General features: G+C 40.9%; 3 protein-coding genes across 6 annotated transcripts in view; 1 reads left to right on the top strand and 2 right to left on the bottom strand.

Moving 5' to 3' along the window:
• raph1b (Ras association (RalGDS/AF-6) and pleckstrin homology domains 1b) overlaps positions 1 to 8614 on the bottom strand; it is a 41895-nt gene extending 33281 nt beyond the window's left edge. For 3 of the 4 annotated variants that reach the window (XM_044344953.1, XM_044344959.1, XM_044344960.1), the window contains exon 1: positions 8280 to 8613. The gene's annotated coding sequence lies outside the window, so the exon portion shown is untranslated. Of the gene's footprint in view, positions 1 to 8279 lie in introns of all 4 variants that reach the window. The other variant, XM_044344958.1, reaches the window with a different exon arrangement.
• Positions 8615 to 11350: 2736 nt separating this feature from the next.
• Positions 11351 to 15184, top strand: si:dkey-1h24.6 (cytotoxic T-lymphocyte protein 4). Its single transcript, XM_044344990.1, has 4 exons — positions 11351 to 11758; positions 13389 to 13715; positions 13812 to 13948; positions 14839 to 15184. Exons 1-4 carry the CDS (start codon positions 11659 to 11661, stop codon positions 14950 to 14952), a joined length of 678 nt encoding a protein of 225 aa, XP_044200925.1. The 5' UTR covers positions 11351 to 11658; the 3' UTR covers positions 14953 to 15184.
• Positions 15185 to 16108: 924 nt separating this feature from the next.
• Positions 16109 to 22006, bottom strand: fastkd2 (FAST kinase domains 2). The gene is made up of 11 exons (XM_044344547.1): positions 20983 to 22006; positions 20797 to 20900; positions 20601 to 20709; positions 20263 to 20386; positions 19889 to 20028; positions 19543 to 19715; positions 19135 to 19298; positions 18774 to 19010; positions 18327 to 18420; positions 16818 to 16932; positions 16109 to 16374 (listed from the first exon to the last, which is right to left on the bottom strand). Exons 1-11 carry the CDS (start codon positions 21625 to 21627, stop codon positions 16252 to 16254), a joined length of 2028 nt encoding a protein of 675 aa, XP_044200482.1. The 5' UTR covers positions 21628 to 22006; the 3' UTR covers positions 16109 to 16251.
• Between the last annotated feature and the right edge of the window lie 51 nt (positions 22007 to 22057).

Genomic DNA, 22057 nt, shown 5'->3' with positions numbered 1-22057 from the left:
GTGAAGTGTGACTTCCAGACGTTGGCGGAGGACGCGAGGAGAAGAATGACCTCAGTGTTTCCAAACCGCTGTATTTCACATGACATCAGCCGTACCGAAGGACTTTTTATTGGGTTTTTTTCTCATAAACCTCTCCTGTCCTCTCCCTGCCTCCTCCATCTGATACTTCTTCGCCCCTTTTTCCCACCCCATTCTTCACCCTCTTCCTCACAGGTGTTCTTCCACTTCCATGAGTCTTTTTGGCAGCCAGCTCGGTTGTAGAGCGGAGCGAAGCCAGCGGGCCCGCTAGTGACGTGTGTGATGTGTGGTGACCCTTGTGGCTTTTGGCGAGGCGACAAGGGCAGGCTGCTTTCCAACCCCTCTCGTTTCCCTTCCTCGAGGTTTCACCGCACACTTAAGTACCGCCTGCATAGTGTTGCTACTTTCTTACAAACATGAGCCGGGCTAAATTTCATGATTACGGGTGAGAGTGAAGCTAGAGATCTGAGGAAGGGGGAAAGTAGGCTGCAGTGCATATTTAATGGCAAAACAAGCCTGTTCAGCCCCAGTTTTTGGTGTACTGCTAGTTCGGGGCTTGAACTGAACACTTGAAACAGTTGGAACTTTTAAATAATGTAAAGGGGCGCCTGTTTTCTCCTTCGCCATACAGTGCATCAGAATCCCCTTTGGAGCTACAATTCAAGAGGATGACAACTTAAATCCAGCGCACGCTCAGGTCTGGAATCTATTTTCTATGCATGGTCAGATATGTGTTTATTCCAATAATTCACATGTACGACACAGCCATTGAAACCACACATATAAACATGACACCCCCCCCCCAAACACAATATGATGCTAACCTCCCTAAAGGGACACCAGGAAAGAACACTGTAATCACCATCATCCTCGACTTTCTGTGATAGTTTCATAATGCCGCTTTTGTTAGTGTATCCTATAAAACCGAATCCTCGGTGGATTCCACTGGAATGTAACCCGGAGGTCAATGGTTAGAAAGCAACTGTACAAGCACAACCTCATCTAAACATTTTTGGCCGAGAGGCAGGCATTTCACAACGGGGTGTGGGGGGAAACAGTACAGCGTACGCATCTGCGTGCGTCTCTCAAAAGATTTTGTGTGACGGGCTTTAACTGTTACCAGAGACTGCAAGAAGACAAACAAACATCATCAACCTCCCCCTCCCACGCGCACACACATAAACACACACACACACACGGAAACCACTGTTATGGTTTCATGAGAACTAGATGAACTCTGATCGGACGGAGGAGCAAAGAGGACACGGGAACTGACGCCACTGATGTTTATCCCAAGCTATAAAGCAACTATATACTGCTGGTTGTATATTGCTGCAAAGGGTTGTCCATTCAGTATAATTCAATTAAAGACGCAAAGGAGCGTATGCGAAAGCAATACAGAGAGTAGGGAATAAATCCACTTTCTCTTTCCCTATGTAATCTTTACACCAGACAGATCATACATCACCCCCCTCCTCAGTCAATAATGAATATTTTTTATACAGCAGCCAGACAGCGCATGTATATTTCCTCTGTGTTGGCACTTTGTGTGCTCTTAGTACTACTCTCTCTGAAGCGCTCCTGCTTGCCTCAAGCAATTCATGTTCTCTCTCTTCATGTCAAAGACCCATTATCCATGGCCCCTATCTCTACAGGCTGTCCATCCACGCAGACGGACCGCCCCATCCATCAACCCATCCCCTGACTGTTGCGGTGGAGCCTTTAACAAGACTTTGCTGCAGATTTCGTAGGCAGGTGCGGCAGACAGGGAAACGCGATACCATAAATCACCTCCTCTGCCGCTCTGCCCGCCGTTATGTGATGTGGCTGCTGGAATTCAAGCCGAGAATTCCCACTGGGATGAGATTCCCCTTTTCCAACCTTGAAGGCTAGGATCAGTTTCAGGGTGATTACCCGACTGTGTGTGTGACTTACCTTAAAAACAGCCTCAAAGCTCTATTATGGAAGCCACAGGTGTTGATCACGCTGACTGTATGATTAACTGTGCCACACAGAACAACAATCAAGTCAGTATGTTTCACAAAAGACTGCCCCCCCCCCCTCCATTTCCTGTCACGTGCACTGCTGAGCTAACAAAGACTGACCCCCTACAATAGTGAATGGAACAGACCATCTGTAATACAGTAGAGAGAAGGGAGGGGGGGGGGGGGGTCTTCACCAGCAACCCAGCGGTGAGAATCAGCCACCTGCCATTGTCAAAGTCCCACTGATTAATAGCTGCTAAGCTGTTTAAACAGACTGTACAGTGAAAGATGTAGCAAACAAAAAAAGGGACAATTAATGAATGAGCATTACAACAAGCTGAACAAGTAACACAGCACATCAGATACAATGTAGGTCATGGAAAAACTTTACATAAGACAGATGTGTTTATGTAGTTTAAAAGGTGGAGCAAGGCCATATTCATCCATAAAAATCTTCCCTCAAAATCACGCTTTAAAAGACAAGTTTGGTTTCAGTCGTCCTAAATCATAGACCTTATTCCTAAACTCATAAGTTTCTACCGATGCGTAACATTTATACAGGAAGAGATCCAATGTAAATGAAGCAGAGTTATTATTTTTCTCAGATGACAGTGGCCTCAACAGACCAGAATGCAATGCAGCCACTTTTCTTCACTCAAAAACACTTGCTCTCCCCACCTAAAAATTATAATAACAAACAGCTAGATGCAACAAGTGTAAACCCGTTCTCTGATGTTGTTAAAGGGAAATCTGGGCAATGTAGGATGGTAAACGAGGCTGTTTGAGGGATTATAATCACCCCAAAATGTAAATGTGATCATAAATTAACTCCTGGAGCACATTGAACACCATGAATCAATGATATCCAACAAAGTAAAAGCATCTAGGAGGTGGACTTTTCCTTTAGGCAAGTAAATCCCACCCACACTAAAAATGTATACACTATGTGATACTGCAAAATGCTTCAGGAGCAAGCGTTCACCCCAATGGCACAGATATGACAACTAACATGGCGAGGAGATCTGAATTGTAGGTCAATCCTCGCCGTCCGTGTCTTCGGTTGTCTTTATATAGTGGTGTGTATGCAGCTGTGCGCTTGAGTGCACCTGCTGAGCGAGGACCCAGATCATGTATTGCCCTGAAAGGAGAGGAGGGTGCCCTCCTTCTGCCTGCTCCAATCAGCGGTGCAGCTGGAGATAGAGCATTTATAGGTTTAGCACAGGCTACACCTTCTACATTTCCTGCTGCTGAAAAAAAGTGATGGAAAGAAAAAAAAAAAAAAAAACAACAAGTAAAAGTGAAAGTGTGTGCATGTTTTTAAGGTTGCACAGCTGCCCTATCCTTGTCAAAAGAATTGAAATCAGTCATCTCAAAAGAAAAGGCTGCATGCGGATTCCGAACAATTGATTTCCTGCCACTGAGGGCATTGATAGAAGTTTCTAAGCATGTATGAAAAGGCCAACAGGAAGAGCGGCTCGCTATCTGGAACAGTAGAGGTTTCGCAGCCTACAGGCCATGCCATTTGTCTTTGTTTCCAAATGGCAGGGGCAGCTGCCACCAAAGGTCAGCAAAATGTTACCAGAACAAGGCCCTATACAAGGCCGGGACCTCGTGCCTGTGACAAGAGGGGGGACACACCCATGTGGAATGAGACATGGACACTTTTCCTCTCGTTTTCACTTGCACACAACACAGCCAGAATGTGGCATTTTGTTTGGCATCAAGGAGCCGGTACCTTCTGCAGCTGGTCGCCCTTTCCCACCCCCACACACATCTACTCTCCAGTCCTCATCTCAAGCAAAGGTACCTGCTACCTGTGTGGAAATATCAGTTTACACTCTCCCCTCCGGCTCTCCATCAGGGTGTTTTGAAGGCTGCGTTTGAAGTGGCGTCCTCCCACTGCCTTCCTTTACCCACCTACACCCCTGGCTGTAACACAACCTGGGTAAACTTACACCAGCCACCACTGCTAACCCCCCGCCTCGTCTCTGGGAGCTTTTGTGCGGGGGTAGTCTCATGCCCAAGGACATGGGTGGGTGGACGGATGGATAGATAGGCGGAGGTCTGACACGGCTCTTGCAACTCGCACGACAGCGCCAAGAAAGTGCTGACAGACCAGCACGCAGGAGATGCTAACACACACACACACACACACATATATATACACACAGACAAACCAAGAATAGCTTTCAAATCTTTCTTCTCCAACACACACACACACAATCTCTGGGGATCATTCTTCAAGCCCAAAATTTCTTTGACAACTGTTTTTCTCATCTAATCAACTACATCCCAAGGAAATCAAGCGTACACAAAAATAAAAAGGATGAAAGGGAGCAGAGGGATGGAGGGAGAAAAGCAGAAGAGGTTTTTTTTTTCTTCTTCTTCTTCTTCTTCTTCGCTCCTTCTTTTGGCAAAACACGACAGAGCGGGTGAATGAGAAAACCATGTTTCTGGTTATTTTGAGCTGATGTTTCTTCCAAAAAATATATACACCCTCTGTCTCTGGGTTCTCTTTTCAATAGCCTCGAGAAAGAAAAGATGACAGTGAAAAATTCCTGACATGTGCTCTTAAACAGGGGCAGTGAAATGACACGCTCCTTTTTAACATATGTTTTACTTCTGTGGCTGGAAATTTAATCCATGACTGAGCTTTTTATGGCTGAGCTGTATAGCGTACAGCCTGAAAGCAGTGACTTCAGGACAATTTAGTCTATTGAGAAGATGTTTTGTACGATCTATTACATAGGGTGCATGTCCGCTGATACTTTTTAAGTTCATTAAATGTCTGTTTCTTACAACAAAATTTGTCGTTTTTTGGTGGGAACTTGATATGAATAATGATGCTGATTCAAACATGAACTTGTTGAACTTACATTACATGATATTGATACAACCGCAACAATAATAATCCTGTTTACACTGATTCAAAATAGATCTCCTGGAATCTAACCGCAGGCCTAAAATAACCCCCTGAAATTGCCTCTAACATCAAAAACAAAGCAAATATTTTCAAACCTTCCATTTTACATAACCAGCTGATAACTAAGTTCTTAAGAAACACATTTATAATGGGTTACAGCACAGGAAACAGCCACAGTAACAATGCCTACAGGAACAAAAACAACATATCGCTGGGTTTTCCAGATGTGCTCGGGGGCATCGCACATTTTCTGTCCTTTTTTATATCTCCGACTAGACAATGAGTGAAATCTGACTCCAAACTCCAGCTATTTTCCTCATGCAAAAACAAAAAAAAAAACAACATAACAAGCTTAAAGGCATCTGCCTGAGGGGGGGAGCGACCAGAAGGCCAGTAGTTATTTTCAACCCATTAACTGCACTGTAAGCGAATGGGTCGCATTGTTGCTGCACTGTCTCCATGCCCAGAATAATGTGCTTCGAGTCTAGTGCTTTGTGGATGCAAATCAAGCGTGCCTTAAGGACACAGACGGTCTATTATAATGCCACTGTGGGGAATAAAGGCTGGGCCAAGTGGCTTCTTTTTAGTGGCTTTTATTATGTGTGTGTGTGTGTGTGTGTGTTTGTTTTGCTGCATTCGCCCCTGAACTGAAGAGATACAGCTTTGGCAGTACAAATAGCACCCATACAGGGAATGTTTACTGGGTGAAAACCTGGGCTCATATGGCAGCCAGCCAGACAGTGGCATGGTGTTCAGCCCCTACAGATGACCTTTGAACCCCACAGTCAGTGAAGGGTCATTATTTCACCAGTGTTAATGTCAGCAAAGCTTAGGCTAGAGAGGGAAACATAGCTTGACCTCAATGGAGTGGCTTGTTGTTTTGGGAGTTATTTCTGCCAGTAAAGCAGCAGCAGCAGCAGCAGCAGCAGCAGCGTTCAGGCACCCTTGATAAATAACATATTTTGGTGATTTTTAATCGAAAAGCTGTAAACACAGTCTCTCTAGGATATGGAAAACAATAGTTTTAGCAAACCTTAATGCATAGTTACTTTGTATGTCATAAACGTCATTGTGACGTGCAAAAGTTTGGGCACCCTGAGAGTTCAGAAGTCTCAGATTCTTTTTTACAAAGACTCAGATCTTAATCAGCTTGAGGCATGTAAACAACCATCATTAGGAAATGTCAGCTGGTGCCAGTTTAAAAGCTTTACAAATACTCTGACTCTTCAAATCTTGTGTGAACACTCAGCAACCATGGGTTCCTCTAAGCAGCTGAGTAAGACTTTGAAAATGAAAGTTATTGATGCCCACGATGCAGGGGAAGGCTACATGAAGATAGCAAAGTGTTGTCAGCAATGTAATTAAGAGATGGCAGTTTAGGTGAACTGTGGAGGTCAAGATGGTGATCTGGAAGATCAAGAAAACTCTCAAAGAGAAGTGCTCGTATGCTGGTCGGAAAGGCAAATCAAAACCCCCATTTGACTGCAAAATACTTGCAGGATGAAGATTTAGCGGACTAAGGAGCGGAGGTGCATTAACAAGACCTTCATGGGAGAGTCAGTAGAAGAAAACCTTACCTGCGTCCTCATCATAAAATCCAATATCAGAAGTTTGCAACAGAACATCTACAGAAGCCTGATGTGTTTTGGAAACGAGTGCTGTGGACTGATGAAGTTAAAATAGAACTATTTGGTCACAATCAGCACATTTAGAGGAAAAAAAGGAGCAGCATTTCATGAAAAGAACACCTTGCCAACTGTTAAGCATGGAGGTGGATCTATCAAGCTTTGGGGTTGTGTTGCAGCCAGCGGCACAGGAATCAATGCACGGATGGAGGGACGAATGGATTCCACTAAATACCAGCAAATCCTGGAAACAAACATCACACCATTTGTAAAAAAAAAAAAAAAAGCTGAAGCTGAAAAAAGGATGGCTTCTACAACAGGATAACGATCCTAAACATACCTTGAAATCCACCATGGACTACCTCAAGAGATGCAAGCTGAAGGTTTTGGGATGGCCCTCACAGTCCCCTGACTTAAACATAACTGAGAATCTGTGGGTAGAACTGAAAGAGCTGTGCGTGCAAGACAGCCTAAGAATATTGCAGAAGCCTTTTGCAAGGAAGAATGGAAGAGAAACCCAAATACAAGAATTGAAAGACTTTTATCTGGCTACAAGAAGCGTTTGCAAACTGTGATATCTGCCAGAGGGAGTGTTACTCAGCACTGACTATGTAGGGTGTCCAAACTTTTGCACATGCCACAATGTTGTTTTTATTTTTGTTCAAATTATGACATAAGTATTAATGTTTGCTGAAAATATTGTTTTTTCCATATCCTAGAGAGACTGTTTATATCTTTTCAATCAAAAAAAAAAAAATCACCAAAATGTAATTTGTCAAACTTTTGCATACAACTGTAAATACGAATATGTGTTTAATGAACTTTTCCACTCTGGCTTCTGATAAAACTACAAATACTGGATTGTTTCAATGTAGTTCAGTAGCACATCTACAAGCTGCAGTGGATGGTGGCATTAAACTGGAGATAGCCACTGGTCAAACTGGCTTTATTCAATCTGCAGCCGGCGGCCTCATCCAACAAAGGGAATTAAAACACAGTTCATGAGCTGCAGTGAACGAGGCAGCTAATAATGAAGCTGAACCCAGTCACACACGCACACAAAACACTTATTACATAGGGCTGTTTTTTTCTTAAAGACATAAAATGTGGCATTTCATAATCCCACCAGCAGGATACAAACATTAGCACGACAAAAAAAACCATCGGCCATTACCAGGAGCTGAACAGGGTGGAGACTGTACATCTCTCTTCTGCTCACATAGATGCAGAACAAGAAAATGAGCTTTTTTTAAAAAAATAAAAATAAAAAAACCCCTGCAGCTCGGCTACGAAGGGCTCGGCTTTGGCAACATAACTAACAAATACATCCCAACAATAGACTTCAATTGTCAGTGCCATCATGAAAGCTGCGGCTCTTTTCCCAGTCGGCCCAAACGCTGCGCACCCTTTCTCCCCCAAGAAAGGGGATTGTTCAATGGCCGCATAGGGGGCACAAATTAAGCCCCCTCCCATTCAAACAGCCTGCCACACCAAACTCAGTCAATAATATATCACAAATGAATGACTCGTTTCGTGGTTTTGTGGTAAACGTAAATCTCTCGTCTCCTTTCCCGAGGACATAACTAGGAAGAGTGAACAGTGAAGGCTACAAACATGATAAACTGACATTTATTAATTGATAATTGACATTTCCAGCGCCTGAGTTTGCTTTTATATAAAGAAGAGTACAAAAAATGAGCATTAATTAGAGAAGAAAAACCCACTTACAGTCAAATGGGAGTCACAAAGAGGCTCCTCTCCTCCTCCTCCTGTGTTTTCCAATGGGAGCAAATCTCACTCCTCCTCAGGGAAAAGAAGAGGAACTCCTGCTGATAGATATGGGGTTTTTTTTAAAATAAAAAGCTACTTAAAAACTGCCCGTCGTCCTCATGTTTTCACGCGTTGCCTCGTCTACATATACAATCCCATTCCCTTTTCCCATTCTTCTCTCCCGGAGCTGCTGAGGAGGAGACACGCTGCGCCTCTCCGTCGTTTCCTGTCCAGCCCAGAACCCACGCTGCCTTCATGGCCTGTGGGAAATATCTTACATTGGAGCTTAAAACAGAGAGGAGAAATGAAGTAAAGTAAGTGGAAGCCATGTATTTTTTTAGGGTTGCCAGTGTTGAATAAATGACACATTGTTGCACCATTTCCTGCTTATTATTGCTGAAAAAGATATTATGTACCCACTTTCTGCTGTTCATCCTGCAAAGTCATTCAGTGCTCCTCTTTTTTTTTTTTTTTTTAGAATAAAGCAACAAATGAAAAAGAAAACTAACATGTCAGGATACTTGGGGTCATCTAAAAAAAAAAAAAGCACATGAATGAGCAATGTGGTGATGTAGTGAAAAGTAGGACTCTCTGGGAAACAGTGAAGGCAGCATCAGACTCCAGCAGCTGAGTGAAGCAAGCAGCCACATTAAAACCACACATGAGCTCTGCATGGGTTCATGCTGATGCTCACCACCACCACCACCAGACAAAAGGGGCATGTTCCAGATTAGGAGATTATTGCGCGTCATCCATATGGACACATGGCATTACCAACCCCTTCATCCATTTGCAGAGTTAGAATTACAGACAACATTTTGGAAATTCTATAATCCCCACTTCACAATCCCATTAATGTGTCACCACGTGTTACCACACACAAAATAAATATTTTGTACCCTTTTTATGGATTATAATCCTACTGTAGATTAAAAAAAGATTGCAGCAAATGCTCATATACCTGACAGTTTGCAGCAGGAGAAAACTGTAATCAACAGGCTGATCAAAATAAAATGATTTGTTGCCATCTAGTGGAAGATGAAAGCTATTGCACTTTCACCTCAAACCTATTGTGTAGCTCAGTGGTTCTCAAAGTTGGGCCCGGGGACCCTCAGGGGTCCTTGAGGGCAGTCCCCAGCAAAAAGGGGAATAATTTATTGCCACTATAATCCATGAGTAACACAGTGACAGAATGTGTGACAGTTTCAATGATGAGTTGCAGATGCTTTCTGTGATAAAACATCTAAAAGCAAAAATCTTATCAGATGAGGGACACTGGGACAAAACCTTATCAAATGATGGTCTAATTTGTGTCAGTTTAGGGGTCCTTGATAGGAAAAAGTTTGAGAACCACTGGTGTAGATACAGCCAAGGTCTGTTAATTATTAGCACAAATCGATCAAAGATTCAAAACTTGTTACTTTCTCTCACTACTGGCAACACAATTACTGTTTTTTTTTCCCTCACAGACGTATCTTGACTACACCAGAGTCTGTGCATGTGTTTTGCTCAGTGACTCATGCAGAACAGAGAGTTTCTTGTTCACCTTTCTCTTTGTGTTTTTCTGAGGTAATGACACATTTGGCAGCAACACAAAATGTCAGTTCAAACCAGATCTGTTTAGTTCGTCTCATTGTGTTCAGTAAACCTTTCCGTGCGGTACACTGGGTCATTGCACTTCTGGCAACTCACTCCACCTCCATCTGTAGCTGCAACATTATTCTCTTCATACTGCTTCAACACGTACAGCTACAGAGGAGAAAATGCACATATTTAGAGTGGCACTGAAAATACAGTATATTTTTTTATTATCTATATAGCTGATACTCACACTCAATGTTAGTATGTCAGTAGACACAAATTCATATTCATTCACAATCACAGCATAATGTTTTAATGTACAAATTTGCTGAACAAGCACCTTTACCAGTAACACTTTATAATAAGTGTTAATTCACAGTTTCGCATTTCATACATTCATTGATATGCGACCAAATTAGCTGGATTCCTCTTACATAAAAGTGTATTTCAGGACTATGTGTTTGCTCAGCCTCTCTGATATAATAGCTTCATATTTATATGAGAATAGATTCAATGGTATTTTTTTGACATATTTACAAGATAGCGGGTGGAAAATGAGTTGTTTTTTAATTCTATTTGTGTTGTTGTTGAAAGCATTGGAGTGTAGCATGGTAGAAAATTTTTTCTTTTTTTTTTACACTGGTGCTATGTTGTGGAACAGCCTCCTGTTATGCATTAAGTTTTTAAATATGAGAGAGGCTTATATAAGTCAAGTTAGGACTTTTTTTTTTTTTTATAGAACAGAGTAACATAATAATCTGCAATGACACTGTTACTTTAGCTGTCCTTGTTTTCTGATGTGGGAGTTATTTTTTATTTCTTAAATTGTGGTGATGTGTTTTTGGAATTTCAGGATCGTATTGTTTAATTTTTTATGTTGACTGTCTTTGTGTTTCTTTATGTTTTCTTTGTCTTTTAACATCTTGGAAATAAGTGTTTTCACTTTAACATGCTATCCTTTGTCTGTTTAATCCATAAAATCAATCAATCGATCAATCATCTAGCACGTACCAATTAAGTTCAACAGAAGTGTCATAGGCCTACCAAATAAACTAACAACTGAGTGTCTATTCTCACAGAAATATGAAACAATTTTTACCAATTAAATGTGAACTAATCACATCACGTCATAGTGACTTGATCATTTTTTAATGTTTACAGGAATTTATGATACATCATGTATTAATTTGTGCAATGAATTATCAGGAGCCACGCATTAGATAAGCATTAGTTAAGTATATGATTTGTATTCTTATTATAAAGTGTCACCCCTTTACCACAGTGCAGCAACTGACATTTCCAAGATTGTTCCAAAACTTACAAAAAAGACTGAACTTATGTGCCCAGGACAGACAATAGGAATGGCATCCTGTGATGACTTTCTGGTCTAAATTAACATAATCCATCATTAAATCAATCAATTATTAATGACCTTGCGTATCAAAGGTCACACGCTATGGGAGAGAGAGCGGAAACTTCAGAGGAGGAGGCGTTTGCTGCTACAGGATGTTTTCCCTCAAGAGAGGGTGTGTTATCTTCAGTCACAGCAGCACCGTGGGAGGGCTTCAGTCTGAGGAGGATGTGATGCAGTACAGTCGAAGGGACGCGCGCATGGAACCAGGGCTGATGATATCGGAGTAACGGATCAGATCTCTCTGCAGCCTACGGTCGATGCAGTTTGCTTGAGGGCCTCGAAGTTTTGGGTGATGAGGACAAGTCTGGAGAGCATCATTCTGCTGGACACAAACTCTCAAAAATGCAAAAGTTCAAGATGAGGGTTTGCTGGATTTTCATGATCCTCCTGGGCTGCAGGTTGTCACATGCATCTGAGTCTAAGAGCTCCTGTCCCTGCGATTGTAAGTTGTAGACTTTAGTAAAAGACAAATTCTCGCTTACAGTAATTCATATGTTTATCGCAACTAATATGCAAGTTGTAGTTATTACTAATAGTACTAATAGCTTGAAATTTCTATTTGCCAGAAAAAAACAAGTAATTGTGAGTATTTACAACTTACTTAACAGTGAATCGTCTTTTTCTCACAGTCTGACAGTTGAAGGCACTTTGTTTTGCATGTGTGGTTACAGTGAGACAGTGGGACAGTTTGCTTTCATTTGTAAACACTGAGGTTTAGACTTGCCCCCTCAGTAAAAACTTGACTATCAATGTATTTAAATGATTGTCTGTTAAATCACAGTTGTGGACATTGATATTTTATCCACTCTATGGTTGACAGCTTTAAGTGTAGGCGCATAAAACATAATCTCAGTTTTTGACTGTTTATCTGTTGATTAGTACCTAAAATGAGACTTATGTATAGTCCCCTAATGCTGACTGAATACATGTATTTGTGGTTTGAGAAACATCTTCATGCAAACAGTCAGCAGAGAATTATCAAAATACAGTTTGCCACAACTTTAGCTGATAAAACCGACTGCAGAAGGCGTGTGTTTCAAGACGAATCCGTGCAACAGCTACAGCGCTACATCAGATAAACCACAACCTGAAGGCATACTTGAGTCAGGCGCTGACTGACTCAAGTATGCCACTAACATGGCAAGTGCCTGTTTTTCAACGTGAAATGTGAGGTTGGCTAAAAGAGGTAAATGTGCCTAGATGTGCTGATATTGAACAAATTCCGTGTGGGGGTGGAGTTGCAGTGAAATGACGGGTTTCAAAGCCTGAATTTCAGTTAGGGGAATTAAATGCAAATAAATCAACCTTTGCTGGAGTTGTAGCTGAAACAAGTCATTTCCTTTGCAAAGGTGTCTGGTGTTGGTCACAGATGAAGACAAAGGCTTGGGTTACTGTAACATCTGTGGCTCGCGGCTTAAGCAGCTTGTTTCCATATTTTGAAGTTTCAGCATTTTCAAGGACGGTTTCACAACTTTTCAAGTCTGTCTTAAAACAACAGTCAGGAGCCCAAATGAACATTAAAATAGGTTTTTCTTGCCATCATCGTTCTTACTTTTCATACTGACCATTACAAGATCACTTCATAATGTAAGTGATGGGGGACAAAATCCACAGTCACAGTTTCAACATTAGTCTTTTTAGTGACAAAGTCCCTCTTTTTGTTATACTTCCACCATAGAATCTGATGTCAAAAAGACCGTGGCCGATATCTACTTGATATGACTAACTCAGACTGCTGAAGCCTCATATAACCTTCAGATTGCATTTTTGCACAAAATGACGTGTGTGGACACACTTTACATTGAAAGAGCATTTGAAGGGGATTTTTTTAATAGTCAGTGTGAAGGAGGAATGATTACAGTGAGGAAAACCTCTTTCACTGTTTATATGGACACCTGACTGTACTTGAAAAATTGTGAACCTATCCTTTAAGTATTTTTTGCAAGCATTAGTTCATGACTCCTAATCAGAGATCTTACATTATAATGGGAGTGTGAGAGGTATCTATAACCAGTAATCAGAATGAAATTGCACTCTGAATCATTATCACTTTTTTTTTTTCTTCTCCCCAGACAAGGTGAAAACTGTCTGTGTACCTGCTGGAGACATTGTGTCTATACCTTGCCCAGACATGAATGGTGAAGACATGACCTTTAGCCTTCTTAAGAACAATGAAGTGATTTACAATCAAACATGCAACTTTGGAAAACCCACGTCCAACTGTAAATTAAACGATAGCATGGGTGTGGCGCTGCATGAGCACAATAAATCGGTCCGTTTCAACCTCACTGGAGTGAATGACAACAGCCATGGACTCTACAGATGTGAGGTCATAGTCACGTACCCTCCTCCCTATATAAAAGAAGGAAATGTTTTGTGGATCCTGGTGCTGGTACAGGGTAAGTATTCCTAAGATGCACAATCTATAATTTTGTTTGCATACAGTAAAGTACACTGAATACTTCCTTAATGTTTTTTTTTTTTTTTTTTATCAGGACACCAATGCAATGTCAGTAGTCCTGGAAAACCTGAGCCACTTGTAGTCCCTGGACTTCACTGGATTTGGATTTGTGTGTCTGTAGTTCTCATCATCTACAGCACAGCTGTCACCATCATCGCCGTGGTCAACTACGTAAGATAACACGATACGATATTTAAATGGCACAGCACTAGTCATTCCTTATGAAACCTTTGAACACACTGGATTATGTAAAAGAAGAATTGTGCAATTTAAAAATGTAAAATTGAACCTGTTGTTTTCCTGTTAATTTGGGGTTACAAAGTTCTCACCTGACAATACCAACAAAACCACTGCGTGTGAACTATTTACAGCAAGGCAATAGAATAGATGTGCGGTGCTAAAATAGAAGCACACAAACAAGGGTAAATTTGCATATTCATAGATTCTGAATTTTGAATGAGAGAGAAGGAGTAGATGTCATTTTTAAGGATTTTTAAAGGAACTTTTCTATAAACAAAACCTATCAGACACAAATTATTAGCAAAAATCTGATGTCTTCAAACGTGTCTGGTGGGGATCTAGATAGGTATCTTTTCATATTTTAGTGGTCAGGTTGTGATTTTGAAAATGCAAATTACTGGTAGCAAATTTAGCCACATACGTAATGACATATTTTCACTCGGGGTCATAGTCAGGATCTTATAAATAGTGACTTGTCTCAGCAACCGCCCGATGATAATTGAGAATTGAAAGTAACATATTTATATAGATTTTTTCCATGTGTCATTTATTCAGCTGCTGTATTCTGTCTTGTTTATGTCATTTTAAAATAGCTCTATGTCCCAGAATTTCCCCACTAAGAGAGTCTAAAAACTTTTCTCCTCTCCACCAGCATTTTAATTCATGGTTGGGGAAATTGTTCTATTTAACCTTTTAAGTATTTCTTCATTTTTTAAACTTTTAAATAAGAACATGTTAACTTTTCCTTTTAGGTTCTTGGGTTCTTAGAAAGACAGACAGATATAACTCCGTTGTTCAAGTTGTCTTCATGTGTCTTACAGATGAAGTTCAAGCATTCAGATTCCCAGAATGACTACATGAACACCAAACCCAGAGCGCCCAAGGATCGCAAGAAGAAGAGAGGGTTAGAGAATCCTATACCACGACACTTTTGATTATCTGTCCATTTGCACAGCTGCCCCCATAAGTTGTTTACATAGAAACGGAAGGGGGGGGTGTCCTTGTAGTAGCTTACTCTGAACAGAACGTTATAGTGAGTGACGTTTGATTTGTTTTGTTTGGTGTGTTTTCTTGTAATTAGCATAGTTGTTTTTGTGCCTACACAGCAAAAGTAGCAGGTCCTTTACCAGTTGTGGTTGTATAAAACAATAAAAATAACTTACCCAACATCTTCGGTTTTGCTCACTTCCTGTCTCACTCACTCACTGTGTTTGCCTGTCACACATACACACATGTGAAATTTGTAGTTGGAAACCCCTATCTTTGTGGCTGAAACAGCAGGTGGTGTCTCAATGAGGGGATTTAACCACATTCAAAGTGTCACTTCATCTAGTATATCAGTGTGACATCATGTGGAGAAGAGTGACCACAATTTCATAAAAGAAAAAAATCAAACAAGCTGTTAAGAGCCCTCTGATTAACATCTTATTACACGCTCTTTCCAGTTTGCGCGCCCTCATCTCTAAAAAAAAAAAACCAAACAAACATCAGAATGTGTTGTCGGATAGTTTAACGTTGCGGAGGTTGATTACAACCAGATATACAACAAGGAGACGCAAACACTTCAAACAATAACAATCTGCACCATTTCCTGCCTTCCTCCCTCTACATTTCTTTCTCTTTCCTCGTGCTTTCTGCAAATGTGGCAGCTTCAAAGAGACTCCAAATTTACCTTGCTCACCTTGCAGTTTCTGTGCACTTACTGCAAACGCACATACTGGTTTTATTGGTTTCATTCAGCAGTATGGTCTTACTCATCAAATGCCACAGGTATCAGGATTAACTAATTTCTGTTAGGTTTGTAAGTCATTTTAGGACTTTGACAGAAAAAGCTATTCAAAGATTCTCATACAAGTTTTGATGGACTCAAGGATAACCTAAATATTTCAGCTTTTGCCTTCATCAGAGTGTGGCTTTTTACTGTAAATCCTCCGGAAACATATGATTCAACTGTTATTCAAGCCGTTATTCCCACGCTCAAACCATGACCTTTTGTACTTTCTTACTTAATGTGGAGATAAAATAAATCTACCGCTGGAAGTAAAAAAAAAAAAAAAAGACTTTTTAAAATGATTTGCAGAACATCACTGCAATCTCACAAAACAAACCATTTATTTAAACACTTGAATATATTTATGTCTTTTTAATCGTTTACAGAGCTTTAAACAGCTTTAAACTAAAGCTGCGTTGTCATCATGATTTTCACAGGTTGAGACTACTCAAGCCACCTGTCCTCAAGATCCCAGTTGCTCCACTTTCGGTTGTGCGTCTGATGTGAGGTGTTCTGGAAAGATCCGTCCCCTGAGGAAATCCGCTCTCTTTTCTTCAGGCTCCGACTTCAGCTGCTGCTCGCTTAGCTGGACAATGGAGAGAACAGGATTAGGATAGAGTAAACTTTGATGTTGTTGAGATGCACTCAACACTGATGCTGCTTCCACTAGCAGCAGTACACTTTTTTTTTTTGTTTGAAGAAACATTTTAATGTATGTCAGCCTCAAATATTTGTTTTTTGGGTGTTTTCTTTTGGAGAAAATGAGCAATGGGCCCTCCCATATAAGATATATGTAAGTCATTAGAACAAATATGGTACTGCGATACTTTCTTCCCTTCTAAATATATAGATTAATAATCCGTAAGTATGTGAGTTTTACAGATTATGAAATTTAAGTGCATGAGTCCAATTGTAATAAAAGTTTTAACAGCAAACAAAGTGAGCAAAAAGCTTCTTAATTATGGAAATATTATCATCAGAACGCCTGATAAAAGAAGAAGAGCCAAAATTTCATCATATGACTCTCACCAGGACGGGATTATATCCCAGGATCTTCAGATGGCGAATCTTGATAGCCAGGGGACCACGGGGATTGGACGTTCCGTAGCAAAAACCAGAGTATGGAGCGCAAATTACTGCAATTCTAGGATATCAAGACAAGGGTTTAAAGACAAGCATTTAAAAGGTCAAAATTTGAATTTAGGTAAAAGGCATGACAGAGTGAATGTAGAAATTTGGCTAGAAGAACATCACTGGGAGGAAAAAACATAAAAGTTAAAAAACAGACTGAGCAGATTGTGGCTTCATTTTCACTGAGACAACACCATGTTCGGAACACTTCGTACTTCTGGCTTCCTTTGACACGTGCATAACTGCAGATTTCTAATCAGTAGGGGTACTATAGGATTTTTCATTTGTTTTTTGTCAGTAACTGTCTTCTATCTTCTTCTAATTAATCTTTAAAAATGTGTTTCAATTCTATTTTTAAAGCATAAAGATAGAGGTTCAGAGCAAGAACTGTGCGGTATAAACAACGAATCACGCATTTATTTATATTAATGTTTCAGCACATCGTACATCATCCGGACCATTTGGTTGAATATGAGTAAAATGCAGCGACAGGCTCAGCAGAAATCTATTTGGTTAAAGCTCTGAATGACTGAACGAAAATCAGACAGAATCAAAACAAGGACTACGTGAGGAGAAATGAGAAAAATGATTACGTATATATGAAAATGAATAATTGAAGTGAGACTCCCTGTGTAGAGTCGAAGGAAAAAACGCATACAAAATGACACAAAAGACTTTTGTGCAGAAAAATGAAAACAGTGAAAAGAGTCAACGCAAGGTTATATCCAAACTGTTTCAAAGATCGTTAATAAACTAGATGAACAACACACAACTGCACATACACAATTTTATGAACTTTAAAAATTTTATGAACTTTAAAAACAAGTTTCTTGTTTAGAGCGATAAAAGTGGACAAATGTTTTCTCAAAATTTGTTGAGTTTCTGTTCAAGACAAAGAGTTTTTTCCTTAATAACCATGTGTTGATATGGCAATAAGTATAGAACCTTAATCTTAAAGATGAATCTGAATCTTAATTTTCTATCTCAAACCTTTATATGTTTTTAAAATGGGATTTTAACTCCATAGCAGCTGTAATCACTGTGGTGTTTAATACAAGTAACAAGCAGACCTGCTTTTAGATCACTATGTTATACCCTACAAAGCACTTTCTTTATTCTTAGTTCAAAGTGTGGACATGTTGTTATATGTTGCATGCGAAGTTGTGGAATCAGATGTTTGATGTTCGCCATCACAGCATGTTTCAACACCCAACTTTATCAGAACAAAAAGCCTGAACACCCTCTGCACCTGTTTTCACAGCATCATACTAAAACCTCACGCAACATGACATAAGCACATTAGATTCATCTCAGTCTCAGAAAACATGTCAGTAAAACACCACAGTAGACTTGTTCTAGATTGTGTCTGGTGATGTTATCGACTGCAAACTAATGCTGATATCTTACCTTTGACTGCTCTCTGCTGGAGAACATTCCTCTCCTGCAAAGCTGCTCTCTTCAGTCTCGGTTTGGTTCGGCAGAAGTTTGGTGATCACGGCGTCTGAGAGTCAACACACACACACACACACACAGTTTCTTACTAGCATCGCACTTTCGAGACTGGATGAAATTGCATTTTAAAGCCATTTTCTACAGCATATAGATGCTTAGTTTAAGTTAGAGAGCTAAATGCAGACACAATGGACTGATTTAAGTGTAACTGTTAATTCTATGATAGGAACTGAAAATAAACGTGTCTATCTTCACTTGTTGCTTTTCATATGATGAATCGACAAGTTTTTAAAGCATTCCTGCAGAGGGACAGGCCCAAACAGATAAAGGTGAAACTTATGAAAGCTGAAACTTTCACAATTCACCCCGAAACTCTTCTTTACTCTATAATTCTCTCTTTACCTACGAAGTAGGAGTTCTCCACCACCACCATTTCCTGTAGAACTGTGTCTGCCAGGTCTTCCAGTATACTCTGCAGGGCCTGCGAGAGATGTGGGTTGACCGACGGGATTCTGGAAACGGGGTCTCCGAGGACAGATGGGGGGACAGTCAGGGGCAGAGGGAGGACAGGACGGTCAAGACTGAGGCACAAGTGCACAGTCTGAAACATTCTTTCCTGGCTCTGGAGAAACTTGGGTGCTGGAGAGAAATAGGGGAAGTTCAGATGGATGAAATTCAAAGTGCAAGAGAAATAAAAAAAAAAATAAAGACAAGTGGCAGACACAAAATGATAATGCATGTGTGAGTAGATTCAGTGTCTGACCTGTAGAGCTGAACAGCTCAAGTGTGCTACTCTGCAGGAGTTTCTCCAGTGGTGCAGAGGGGAAGTGGCCCAGAAGGCACAGATAATAAACAGCCTTTAACAACTCATAACTAGACATCTTGGGCAGATAGGAGTCCAGAGCCCGGCTGAGACTGTCCAAGAACCTGGAGCAGCAAGAAGAAACACAACAACAAGATTCAGCCAACAGTCATGTAAGTTACACAGCCTCTGCTGTTCAAAGATAATGACACAAAACCATAGTGACACAACTGGTGTTCAAACCAGACCAGGAAATGCATCCAAGATGGAATATTTTATTTTCTTAGCCCTTTAAAGAAGTACACAGTACAATATCAATGGCCTGTGCATGCTTAATATTTAAAAGATGGAGACAAATGAGTGACCTACTGTTGTCTGTGGTGCTGCAGATCATAGTTAAGATAGGAGTACACCTTGAGGAGACAGAGGAGGTCTTTAAGCGTCAGAGCTTCTGGGTTGTCGATCACCTTCTCAGCAAAGGCCTCCATTAAGGCTGCGGGACAGAACACGAGGTTCTCGAACAGAGACAGGAAGAGGATCACCTGAACAGAAAGAAAGGAAGCATTAGAGGTCAGGAAAATGTCACATGCGATATCTCGGAAAAGCAATTCCTACTCTTCTCATGTGATTGCAGGTAAGAAAGAACACTAATTTGTCATATATGACTGATGAGATATTGAGACTTTTGTTAGAATACAGTTGTGTGTTGCAGCACCTGTTTGTTGCTCCATATGTCTATCATGGAGGTGACGTAGTCTGAAATGCCAGTGAGAAGATCCACGTCTCTGTAGTGCAATTCCCTACAGGACTGCAGCACTGTATACAATCTGTTGAAGGGGATTCCATTGATGTTTTCTAGCAGGAAGGACAGATGTGAAAACAGAACAAGAGAGGTGATGGAGGGTTGGCAAAACTTTAACACAGAAGCCTAACTCAATTTTTAATCTTAATTTTAGGCTTCTTAAAATATATCTGCACTGACAACTTTGCAAAATACACAAAATACAGAATGTTTTCCAACTCCTTATGAAGTTAAGTTAGACCATAATTCAAAATCAACTACTATTAAACATGAAGAAAAGGTTTTACCTATAATCTTCTTGCTGCAGATGTCCAGCAATGGTTTGGAGTAGAAGCCCATCGTGGTCATAGTGGTGATCATATACTGGGTGTTGGGAAGGCTGAACTGGTCTGCCATTGATAAAGCCTTTCCCTGGAGGAAGTAGTGTACATAATGAGTGTTAACAAAATACAGGTAACTTTTGCTCATGCTTAGTGATACAAACATACTAAGATGTTACTATGAGTTAGCCTATATCAAGCAAAATAATGACCATCATAAACTCAGATTAAGTTAGCATAACAACACATTTCACTAGCCTAAGTGACTAAATGCTCTGTGTCAATCAAGCTAAAGCGACACCAACCTCTAGTTTCCGTTTAAGGTCCAGCGGTGCATCTTTCCCCAACAGACGCATCATGATCTGGAGAGTCATTACATTCTTAATCCTAGGAAGACGGGCCTCAACCACCAACCTAGGATACAGCAGTACACATCATTGTAAAATGACCTGAAAAAGTAGTGCTAAAAAAGTATATTTTTGGCTTAGCCACAAGTCTGACCTCATGCCGTCTTTAAGTGCACCAACATTGGGGCTGCCCTTCATATGTTCAAGGCAGGAGGCCACAACAGACAGACTTTTCTCATCAAAGTCATTCAGTTTCTCCTGTTAATGAAAATTATCAGATGTATATGGAGAAACAACAAACAACAACAAACAAAACTTTGCTTGCCGGTCTACAATCTACCTGGCAGTTTCGGAGGAAAGTCTGGACCACGCGGCTACTTTGGGGCACACCCAATTTCACCATACCCAGGAGAGAGTATGCGATATCCTCACTTCGCATTTGCCCCACACTCTTCATGGCCTTTTGCAGTAGCTTTTCGAATGCAGGATGCTCAAACATCAGCTGCAGCTCATAGCGCCGCTGCTCGTCTGACATCTTCTTGGTGGTGGCCCACATCTGGGACAGGCAGTTGCTGACTTGTCGGACTGTGGGTGAGGTTTGGCAGGTGAGGTCTAGCACGTCACATGGGGATCTACAGCGCTGCAGGTGGTCCAAGAAAGGGGATCTCCTCTGTCTCGGCTCTGAGGGGGTCTCTGCAGTCAGTGAGGACTCCGCCACTGGAGAAGAGAGACGCTCCTTTTCTTCCAGCTCCTCATTGTGAATCGTCCCCTGTGAGTAGAACCTAACTGAACTTACTAAACTACTAGACAGCCTTGTATAGCTCTGCTTTGTGCCCCAACTGTGTGCTAATTGCTGACTGGGCAGAGATGTGTCTTTAATTGAAGATGTCACTGGGAAACTACGCTGTTTCCATGGATACCGGCGGCTGCAGAAGCGCAGGGACCACCTTATGACCTCCTCTGTCACCCAGACTGACTGAAACATTATTCTCTAATAATGTAGGGGACGGAAATTATAGAGATGCAGTCAAAGTAATGGCATAAACTGTTAAATTATGAAAATAGTTGGCACAGATAATGTACTATAATGTACACTGCCCACAAGGTCAAGAGACCCCTTCAAGTTATTAAAAAACTGGCTAGCTAACATTAGCTAATTATAGCTAAGTGATATCCCTACCTTAATACTCTAACCGCAGAGACATACACTGTCCCAGAGTAACACATGGCACTTGCTGGACCATATAACATTTGACAGAAAATGGGTTTTTTTTTAGCGGAAAAGACACATTAAAAAGTTAAATCCATGTCAGCTTGTACCCCTCTCACACGCTGCTTCTTGCTGTGTGCGCTGGCATATTTGGTCCCCTTGTAAACGTAGTAAGTACACAACGCACCGTCAAACTTAAAATATA

The sequence above is a fragment of the Thunnus albacares genome, chromosome 24 (assembly GCF_914725855.1).
Source record: "Thunnus albacares chromosome 24, fThuAlb1.1, whole genome shotgun sequence".
Classification (NCBI taxonomy): domain Eukaryota; kingdom Metazoa; phylum Chordata; class Actinopteri; order Scombriformes; family Scombridae; genus Thunnus; species Thunnus albacares.
The sequence above is the reverse complement of the archived record's forward strand: the minus strand, read 5'-3'. Positions and strand labels throughout refer to the sequence as shown.